The 11040-nt window shown below is 41.2% G+C and overlaps 1 protein-coding gene and 1 long non-coding RNA gene across 6 annotated transcripts in view; both read right to left on the minus strand.

The window, feature by feature from the left end:
• Positions 1-5791: 5791 nt before the first annotated feature.
• Positions 5792-9379, minus strand: ARMCX1 (armadillo repeat containing X-linked 1). Of its 5 annotated transcripts, none has more exons than XM_017505841.2 (4): positions 9329-9379; positions 8851-8915; positions 7984-8043; positions 5792-7677 (listed from the first exon to the last, which is right to left on the minus strand). In XM_017505841.2, exon 4 carries the CDS (start codon positions 7552-7554, stop codon positions 6193-6195), a length of 1362 nt encoding a protein of 453 aa, XP_017361330.1. In that variant the 5' UTR covers positions 7555-7677; positions 7984-8043; positions 8851-8915; positions 9329-9379; the 3' UTR covers positions 5792-6192. The 5 variants fall into 5 exon arrangements, with proteins under 5 accessions (XP_017361330.1, XP_017361329.1, XP_037586347.1 ...); XM_017505840.2 differs by having other exon boundaries at positions 7974-8043; XM_037730419.1 differs by lacking the exon at positions 9329-9379 and adding an exon at positions 9032-9079.
• Positions 9380-9570: 191 nt separating this feature from the next.
• The window catches only part of LOC119466680, an 11361-nt gene continuing 9891 nt past the window's right edge, over positions 9571-11040 (minus strand). Inside the window, exons 2-3 of the long non-coding RNA XR_001818332.2 lie at positions 9930-10400; positions 9571-9623 (exon numbers count right to left, since the gene is read on the minus strand). This is a non-coding gene — a long non-coding RNA (uncharacterized LOC119466680). The remainder of the gene's footprint in view (positions 9624-9929; positions 10401-11040) is intronic.

Raw genomic sequence — 11040 nt, forward strand, 5'->3', positions numbered from 1 at the left:
TATTTAGTCTAAATAAGATCAAATGCAGGACATCAAAAATGCATGCAGTGCAAGTGTGACCGTGCCAAGCTAAGATTAGTTCCTTCTCAGTCTCTGTTCTGTCCAAGAAAGGTTCCAAAAATTCTTGGCATCCAGTCACACTCAGGGTCACCTTGTGACCAGAGCAATGTCAGTTATTATTCTGTATTAAGTGCCCACTGGTACATGGCATAGTGTTATGGGAGGTGAAAGGTCAGAGAAGCCCAGAGAGGCTACCACCAATGATATCCCAGAAGGAGGAAATAAAGTCAAGTAGGAGGGAGGAAATGGAAAGATGAATGAGAAGGAACAAAGGAAAAGGGAAAGGAGCAGATGGATGCTAGTCAGGCCTGCACTTGCCTCACTGGGGCTTTTTACTACTCGAGTTAGCCTCATTTTCACCCCAGGTGTAAAAGTCCTCTGCATCTCAAGTTCAATGTATTAATACAGAAATTATTATTTGCCCCATACCCAAACTGCTCATTTGTCACACAGAAGCAGCAAGGTAAATAGTTTATCTGTTCTTCATCCAAGTCTCACCTATTGGCAATTCCTGGTACTTTGCTCTCTCCTCTACACCTTGCTGTGTGGGTATCTATAAAGTTATGGGCTCAACAAGAAGAATCTCAAATCCTTCTTCATCTTCATCAAGAGGTGGTTTTTTGTTAAGTACCGAAAGAGGCATTATACAGGTGTTTGTCTCCATACGAAGTGATTTTGAAAGCAACCAATTACTCAAGTTTGGAAGGCCATTAGCCATGCTTTTTACCAACTGAGTGATCTTGGAAATTTTACCTAACTTTTCCAAGTCTTATTTTTTCTGCAATAAAGGTATAATAGTATTTACCTAACGGGACTGTTGAAGGAATTGAATGGAGAGAAAAATCATGTGAAGCGCTGAACAGTGTCTGATAAACATTAGGTGCAACCCAACTCTTCTATAATATACATGTTTTTGACATAAGTGTATTGCTTATAAATTTTGAGTAATATTATTCTAAAAAGCAGAAAACTCAAAGACCCCTATCATTGTTTGAAATTATTTTTATTATGATATTCCCCAGACTCGTCTCAAACTCATGGGCTCAAGCCTCAGACTCCCAAGGTGCTGGGATTGCAGATGTGAGCCACCAAGCCCTGCCAAAAACTCCACTTTTATAAAATCACCTTTGAATACTTTTCAGCTGGGATAGACTCATTTGTAGTCATAAAACTGTTAGATGGAAACAAACCAAAACAGCAGGATATCCTCTGACTTTCTAGTTTCCTTGGTTTCCCAGGAGCTGCCATCCTCTCTAAAGAAAGGACACTTAAATATTTACATACCTAAAACCAAGCACAAATGCTTCAAGAATTTTATACACACATTTTAATGTTTTCTTTAAAAATGTCTTTATTATACATGATCATGTATATTACAAGTAGACATCTATTCTCAACACTTATCTTTCCCAGACAGATAGCATACTTTTTGGAAGAAATTTTATATTCTATTAGTCTTTGGTTATTTGCAGCTTCCACACAAAGTATAAAACAAAGCAACCTCACACATTAAAATTAAAGCAAGCTATCAAGTCAAAGAAATGTAAATAACATATAATTTCATGAGATTGATAATGTTGCTTTGGCAGCCCTAAATCACAATCTGTAACATGAACATGGTACTGATGACAACACGGACTCTCTTAATTTAAACATTCCTTCATTAGGAAGAGCCTGATGATACAATCTCCCTCTGCCAGTTTTCTTACTCCTGAAAAATCTCTGTAAGTACAAACTGATGTATTATAGACCAAATATTAAGTACGTCTTTACATTTTTCTCATTGACTAGAAAAGAATTTCATTAATCTAGGATGCCTTTGATTATTAAATACATAATTATTTTATATACCACTAAGAAAGAAAAATACTTCTAATTAAACTATGACACAATGCTGTGTCATCAATTTTAAGTGCATCATAATTTTAGAGGTACTAAACAAGTCTATCTTATGATCAATGAATACAATAGTGCTGCTTAGTACCACAGCAATATTTAATGTAAATCCAAAATTTGGCTCCTAAATCACTAACACTTTAAAATACAGAATATATTTATAATGCTTTCCTTTAAATTATCAGTGACCTGAAAACAACATTTAAAAGACATTTCTAGGGAACTTGTGAAACCTAAAAATATGTATATGCATTCCTGGAATTCCACCAATACTACTTTAAGAAACATTGACTTAGGCTTCATGTCTAAACCACGGTAACATCACTAAGGCATCAAAAATGTTATAGAAATTGATGAGATCACAAGGAAGCATTTTCAATTCTTAAAAGAGAACAAAGACCCTACTACTAACAGAAATTATTTTAACAGTTTATTTATTAAATGCCACTTGTGTATTGTAGAAAGACACCTGAGAAAAAAAGGTAAACCAAAAATTTTCAACTCTGTCTTTTTGGAAACTAAGAGTGTTCACTTTTAGTAATTAACTGCTATGTTCCAACACTATTTTAGCATTTTACATACATTACCCCAATGTGATATTATCCACATCTTCACTATACATCTATTATTTTAATGCATCTCCCTTTTTGGTGTAAATATTTTCCACTCAGTATGTGCTACGAAAATATCCATATAAACTCTGCCCATTCTATCATCTCCTTAATTTCCAACCTTACCTGAATTCGACATTTTTCTTTCCCAACAATTACACCACTCAACGTCTATTATAGATAAGAAAACAGAGATGAAAAAAAGATTAAAACATTAAATTCATACATTATCATTTTACTAATAGATAACTACTCTTCTCACTTGGCTATACAGCCTTTCAGAAGTTTTAATGCATGCAAAGCTTTATAATTCTCAAAAACGGGATATACTGTGTATATAGTCATGTAACCACCTTTTCCATTTAAGATTATATGCTGAATTTTTTCCATGTGAATAAATGTAGATGTCTATCAATATTTTCAATGGCTGCAGAATATTTAAATATGCAGATATATCTTAATTTTATGAGTAAAAAGCAGATAAAATCACCCATAGAGAACCAATAACATTCTGGGAGTATGCAGCAGAGTTTATGCAGAGATTATTAACATACATTTTCTTCATAAAAAGTATGGCATGTGCTTTTACAGCCTACTTTTCCCATTTAAGATTATATGCTGATGTTCTCACTTATTTGTGGTAGGTAAAAATTAAAACAATTGAACTCATAAGAGAGTAGAATGATGGTTACCAGAGGCTGGGAAGGGTAGTGGAGGACTGAGGGGAAGTGGGAATGGTTAATGGGTACAAAAAATGGTTAGACTACACAATGGGAGAAAAATGTTTGCAATCTACTCATCTGACAAAGGTCTAATATCCAAAATCTACAGGCGCTTAAACAAATTTACAAGAAAAAAGCAAAAAACCCCATCACAAAGTTGGCAAAGATATGAACAAACACTTCTCAAAAGCAGGCATTTTTGTGGCAAACAAACATATGAAAAAAGCTCAACATCACTAATCATTACAGAAATGTAAATCAAAACCACAATGAGATACCATCTCACACCAGTCAGAATGGCTATTATTAAAAAGTCAAGACACAATAGATTCTGGCGAGGCTGTGGAGAAATAGGAACACTTTTACACTGTTGGTGAGAAGTAAATTAGTTCAACCATTGTGGAAGACAGTGTGACGATTCCTCAAGGATCTAGAACCAGAAATACCTTTTGATCTAGCAATCCCATTACTGCATATATACCCAAAGGATATAAATCATTCTACTGTAAAGACACATGCACGTGTATGTTTATTGCAGCACTATTTATAATAGCAAAGACACGGAATCAACCCAAATGCCCATCAATGATAGACTGGATAAAGAAAATGTGGTACATATACACCATGGAATACTGTGCAGCTATAAAAAGGAATGAGATTATGTCCTTTGCACGGACATGGATGAAGCTGGAAGACATCATCCTCAGCAAACTAACACAGGAATAGAAAACCAAACACTGCATGTTCTCACTCATGTTGAACAATGAGAACACATGGACACAGGGAGGGGAACAACACAAGCCAGGGTCTGTGGAGGGTGTGGGGCAAGGGGAGGGAACCTAGATGACAGGTTAATAGATGCAGCAAATCACCATGGCACACGTACACCTATATAACAAACCTGCACGTTCTGCACATGTATCCCGGAACTTAAATTAAAATATAAATAAATAAATAAATAAATAAATAAATAAAACTAAATTGCTAGAAATAGTAAGATCTAGTATTCGATAGCACAACAGGGTGACTATAGTCCATAATAATTTAATTGTACATGGTAAAATACCTAAAAGACTATAATTGGATTGTTTGTAACACAAAGGATTAATGTTTGAGGTGATCAGTACCCCATTAACCCTGATGTGATTATTATACATTGCATGCTGCTATCAAAATATCTCATGTAACCCATAAATATATACACCTATTATGTACCCACAAAAATTAAATTTAAATTTTGAAAAAAATTATATGCTAAATTTCTAATGTAAGTAAATGTAGATGTCTATCAACATTTTCAATAGCTGTATAATATTTAAATGTGTAAACATACATTAATTTGTTTAGCTGACTATCTTGAGATAGTTGGGTCATTTTCAACTTTTCACCCTTCAAAACAGTTTGAAGATGCACAGCTTTCTACAAGCCAATTATGTGATTATTTCCTAAAGATACATTTCTATAAGTGGAATTAACAGGTCAAAGGATGTGCATATATTCCAACGGACCTTGTGACAGTGTATACTCTCACCAGCTGATTGAGAGCACTCCTCCCCCCACACCCTCACCCTCACTATGGGGTGGGAGAGAGGTAGATCTTCTATGTGTATCCCAACAGCACTCTCTATGGTTCCATAAAGGCCCCACCTTAACCAACCTTATAAAGGAAATCTGATACAAGCACTAAAACTTATTCTTTCTTCTAGTATACTTTCTTCTTATTTCAAAGTAGTAACTGTTCACTTACATGGATACCAGAATTGGCCAAGAGGACATTTTTCTGTCAAATGCCCCCAGGACCCTAAAATAAAATTGATCCTCTCTGTGTGTCTCCAGAATACATCTCAGCACTTATTGGTTCAAAAGGCCTCTCACTTCCATCCTCTCCTTACCATTCCCATGGCCACCAATAAAATTTCACGCCTGTATTATCTCATGCCTGGACTAACTTGTGGTAGCTTTCTGTTTTTCCAATCTCCAGTCACCACTCCTATCCCCACCCCAGCTTGGATTCATGCTGCACATAAATCTGTCATATTATTTTCCTTTCATCTTGTCAATCTTCTGGTCACAAAAGGCCTTGATGTCTCACAGGGGTGGGTGGGGTAATATTCAGATACCCCAGTTTAGCAGTTAGGGGTGCTCCATGAACAGGACTCACCTCTACTGCCTGACTCTCTCTCTCATCACTACCCTCCCTACACTTTCTCTTCCAGCAGGCCAGCACTTGTCTCTGAAGAAGGATTCCCATCTCCATGCCTTTCTTCCCATCTTTCCTCCCATCTTGAGTGCCCTTCTGACCCTTTGTATCCTGTTTTCAAACCCAACTTACTTAAGAGTTCTCCTCCTCTGTAAAACGTTCCTGGAGCATTGTTGCCTGTAGCTGTTTCTGCTGCCTCTAAACACTGATGGTTTCCCGGTTTTGTTAATATCTCTTTGTTTTAGTTTCCATATATCTTACCTTTCCAAACAGATCATAAATTCAAGGATAGTGACAATGTTTTTTCTCTGCTGCTTAAAACACAACTTTATTGATGAAACACAAGTCTTAGATTAAAAAATATAAACTAATATAAAAGTATAGCTTATTCATGATGTATAACTAATTCACTGTCAGTTTAGGTAGCGGAAAGATTAAAAATAATGTAGGTAACAAGATCAAATCAATAAATTCTTTCTGTGTAGAAGTACTAATATTCCATTTGGCATCCTTAAAATGGCCCCGCCTAAGCCCAACCATCACAACCAACATCAGTCACTTTTGATGATATATGATATTCATTATTCCAAAATAGCAGCTGTAAAGATCTCTTTACCATATAAGCACAGTGAAAAACAAAGAATTTACAAAATACATTGTCCCAAGTGCAAATACCTCAATACTGTTTGGGACACACTCCAAATTAGAGTTTGGTCAATACTTTCAGGACTTTTACTTTCACCACCAGATCATTGTGATTTGCTAATGCTTTGATTTTCTTAACACAAACTCCAGACTCTTTAAATAAGAAAAAAAGTGAACTTCTGCTGAATTCTTTCCTGGATGATGCAAGCCCTTCACTTTTGATGTTGTCATTTATATTCTCAAATAGAGTAAGGATATTAAGAAGAATCTCTCTATCCCATTCTTTATTAAAGAGGGAAATCAATTCTGATGGTACTTTACAACTGACCAGCTCTCTTGTCATGGCTGGATTTTCCGTAAAGTTTATAATTAGTTTCATAATCTGTATCTTAGTGAAGTGATTTCCCAGGAATAACAAAGCAAAAAAGTCTGGAAAAGAATAGGAAAGCAAATGTTGGTAATGATTAGTCACAGTCATGTTGGTTAACAGTCTTAAACCAGCCATCTGCACAGCTGAGTCCAAGCGACAGACCATGGTGTCATCACACACTTGACTGATGTACGTCTTAATCTTGCCCTGATTTTCAGCGTTCACACTCAAGTTATTAAGGGCATTGTAAGTCTTTTCTCTAATTATGGGGTCTTTCGTTTTTATCAGTTTTGCAATAATTGGGACACCACCCAATTCACGTATGGCATTCTGGTTAAATGAATACGCTGCATTGTTACCCAGAGTGACCAAGGCTACTTCTTGAATAAAAGGATCATTTGTTCGCTCCAGTATGTTGAGGACCTTTTGAAGGTCGGGTGCACTCAGAATATCATCAATTTTATAAGGAAAGTTGAACTTGCCCCTGCGGACAGGCCATGTTGTAGCTGGAGCCCTGGTGCTCTTACTTCGGGCCTTTCCCTTGGATTTTCCACTTGCCCTGCCTCCAGCCCTAGATCCACTCCTGGTGGGATGGCAGCCTCCACCCCTGCCTCCTGGGCATGGTAAACTCGGTGCAAGGGTCCTGTTCCCAGAGATGATACCCACCCTGACCCCTTTGCCTGCCTTTGCACTTGCCTGTTCCTTCAGCATGTTGAAAAGGGCCTTGGCTTTGGCCTCTAGGCCACCTCCACTGTGGGATCCTGAGTGGACCTTCTCTTTTACACCTGGACAATTCTCGAGTCCCAAACTCACCTCAGGCTTGACCTTAGAGTCACTGTGAAGTTTGGCCCCAGACCCTGCCCCAACGTTAGCTTTAGCTCCTTTCACAGTCTCAACCCCAGTCTCTGAAGTGTCCGTGGACTCCTTGTCTTCATCCAAGATTTTCTCGTTCTCATCTCTTCCCCAAGTCAGTTTGTATACACAGTAGCAGGCACCAGCCCCGATAACCACACCAGCAGCCACGCAGCCAGCTTCCCGAGTGCGGCCCATGGTATGGCCGGGACAAATCTCTTAACCAGAGCACAAAACAGGCTTGCTCTGGCCCAGAGAAGCGCGCGACGTTGCGGGCGGAGTCTGCAGCTACTATCCGGCTGGCTCTGAGGCAGCTTGGACCTAGGAATAAAGGATGCATTTCAGGTTTCAGGCTCCTCCTCCTTTTGTATCTTTGCAAGCAAACAGACTGCAACAACGACAAAACAAACAAGTGTACAAAAATACAGAGATATTGGTAGAGACGTGGGGCTTGATGTCTAGATCACTGATTCCTTTCTCTCATCCGGAAGCCAAGTTTGGAAATTTTCCCCACTTCCAGACTCTCCAACGTCACGTTCCACCACCCCACCCCAGAACATCAAAGTTCCCTACCACCCCTGCCCTTCCAGATGTCCTGGGGACAGTGGCGCCCTCACATGCACCCACAGAAGTCCAGGCAGTTTTTCCTTCTCTGTACTGCTTCCAAGTGCACTGCTTCGTGCAAACCTGCAGACAAGGGGGCGGGAAGAGGAGTGCTGAGAACTCGGGGACAAACAGATCTCACCTGAGAGAAACATCCCTCTTCTGAATTCCTAGCCCTTTTATCTGCCTTGCTCAATGTTTCCCGCCTTCGGTTACCCTCCTCTTCTCACACAGCTGCGGCTTTGAAATTCATTATCTTCCTCCCTCTTCCTCCTTCGATGATTCCTCTAACCCTCCACTCCACCTCCACCCCCACCCCCATCATTGGCATCCTCCGAAGATGTCATCAAACCCTATTCTTTGTAACAAAATGAATAATGATGAAGTGAGAATAGCTAAAAGCCTGACTGGCGTGAAAGGCGTAAAGGTTTCGAACTCTGCCCTTGCCTCCACCAACTCCTCCAAGTCAAAGGTACCAGGACGCCGCCACATCCCCACCCCCTACCCCCACCCCTGCGTCATTATACCAAGTACTTTGCTCGGGAGCAACTTGTTTCCTCCCTCATCTCAGTTTCCGCTTCCACTAAACCTTCAAGACTGACAAACTTCAGACGTGAGTGCTCGGTCGACGGACCAACACCAAGGACAGTGTAACCCAAACGGTAATTTGGAGTAACGTGCTCCCCACCCCAAGACTCTCTTGACGCCCACCCCTTCCCAACTATTTTCTTCCCTGTCTTGTACTTGCAGAGTAGTTTCTTTTGCAAGCTCCGAAATGGTGTAGATAAGAGGGAAGGAGGGAAATGTGGAGGGGGTCCACTGGCCCACTTGAGTTGCAGTGGCCACCATGCTCCACCCCCAAATAATGCCACCATCCTCTTTAGGACCTACTTGGTTCTGGACAACTGTGCGTTTCTTCCTGCTCCAAGGGTTGGACTGGCTTCCGGGCTCAAGATCTGCAGACACAGGCAAGAAGGCAGAGACTGATGGCTCAGCAGACAGAAAAGCACTTCGGAGAGTCCCAATACCCGCTTTTCTTCATTAAGGGTCCTGGCTGTCAAATAGATTTTACCTTTTTGTCTCTCACCCTACCCTCACTTCTCTGGAGTCGGCTGACACCAGCCCTCTGGCTACGTAGCGTCCCCCCACCCACGAGCCCCACCTCCGGGCCCCGCCCCCGGCTCCCGGCCCCTCACTCCCTCCCGCAGTCCCCGCGGTCCGCCATTTTCCCAGCTAAAAACACACCCCTTTCAAACCACGCCCCTTTCAAACCACTGGAAGCAGGGCGGGGCGAGGGGGGATCGGAAAATCCGAGGAGCAAAACAAAACCAACCAGATTTCTTCTATCCCTTTCCCCAAAGCACCCTACCCGCAATGACAAACACTTTTCCTGTAGGCACTGTTACATCCTCTTTTCCTGCAAAAAAAAAAAAAAAAAAAAAAAAAAAAAAAAAAAAAAAAAAAAAAAAAAAAAAAAAAAAAAAAAAAAAAAAAAAAAAAAAAAAAGGCAGGAAGATTGCTTGAGAGTGGGTAAGGGGCCCGAGTTAAGGCAAGGACTTCAGCCATCCCCGTCCGTCTCGGGGCCGCGGAGCAGCCCCAGGTTTACACTGACCTGCACATTCCAGGCAGACTATTCCTTTGTTCCCAAATGGCACAGTGCCCTACTGAAAGAAAAGGGGAATGACTGTCAGACGCACAGCCCCAAGACTCTGGACTGGTAGATGGACCAGCGCACAGGAAATGAATCCGAGTATCTGCCCTCCCTGATTCAAGGCTCTGGATGTCAAAGGTCCCACTACTCGAGAGTCTGGGGTCGCCCCTGCAATCCGGCCCCAAGGTCCACCCTTTTTGTTCTAGGGCCAGGCATATTGCAAGGGTTTGCAGAAAGCAAACTGTGCTCCCGCTTCGGCCTCCACCCGTTACTGCCCACACCGCAGGGATCCCCCAGTAACGCCCATCCACACACAAACCTGCTGGGATCCAGGCAGTTACCTCCTCCTCCTTCCCCCAGGCCAAGGATCCTCTCGCCCTCTGTGAGATAGAAGGCAACCGGACCAAATGAAGACTAGGATTAAAAGGACGTCTGCACTCGTCGGCTCCAGCTCACGTGAGGGCCACGTCACCCGTGAGATCAGGACCCCAATTACCACTCCCATCAGCAGTGCCGCAGGAGCCAGTTCTCCCCTTGCTTCCCTGACACATCAGGTCCTGCCACTCATTTTCCTCTTTGCCAACCCCGGAGACAAGAAGTACCTTCTCATTGTGGTTGGAATTTCCCTTTCTTTGGTTTACAGTGAGATGGTGTACTTGCTCCTGTGTCCATTGGCCTTTTCTTCCTCTTTGATGAATAATGTTTTATCTTCTCTAGTCCCAGTCCAACTGTCTTTCCCTTCACCTTCTCTCACCACCAGGCATGAATGTCCAATATTTCCTCTGCAACCCTATAAAATGTGGAGCAAGATGTTAGAAAAGGAGATAGGTCGTGGAAGTGTCTTATTTAAACTTTTCTGCTCATTTGTTTTTAACTCAGTAATGCATTACTTCTATATTGAGAAAATAAAATGATGCTATTTTCCTTTGAGTTGAGAATTTAAACAGGACAGAAAACCCAAAAGGCCTTATTAATTTCATTATTTTATTTGTAACAAAAGGAAAATATTTCCACTGGTTACAGCCAAATAGTAGCTTTTAAGACAAAATAACTCATTTTAATATTCAAAACTGGGCTGAGATGGTGGATTGCTGAACCCCAGGAGTTTAAGGCTGCAGTGAGCTATGATCTCACCACTGCACTCCAGCCTGGGTGACAGAGAGCAAGACTCTATCTCTTTAAAAAAATTTTTATTTTTTGTAAGACGGAGTCTCGGACTGTCACCCGGGCTGCTGTGCAGTGGCGTGATCTCAGCTTGTTGCAGCCTCCATCTCCTGGTTCAAGCAATTCTACCTCAGCCTCCTGAGTAGTTGGGATTATACACACCCACCACCATGCCCAGCTAATTTTTTGTATTTTTAGTAAAGACAGATTTTTCACTATGTTGGCCAGTCTGGTCTCAAACTCCGACCTCGTGATCTGCCCACCTC

This window comes from Cebus imitator, unplaced genomic scaffold (assembly GCF_001604975.1).
Source record: "Cebus imitator isolate Cc_AM_T3 unplaced genomic scaffold, Cebus_imitator-1.0 Scaffold343, whole genome shotgun sequence".
NCBI classification, from domain to species: domain Eukaryota; kingdom Metazoa; phylum Chordata; class Mammalia; order Primates; family Cebidae; genus Cebus; species Cebus imitator.

Bases quoted from the DNA above. Each gene is read 5' to 3' on its own strand.
- ARMCX1 (XM_017505842.2), bottom strand. From the start codon at position 7,554: ATGGGCCGCACTCGGGAAGCTGGCTGCGTGGCTGCTGGTGTGGTTATC.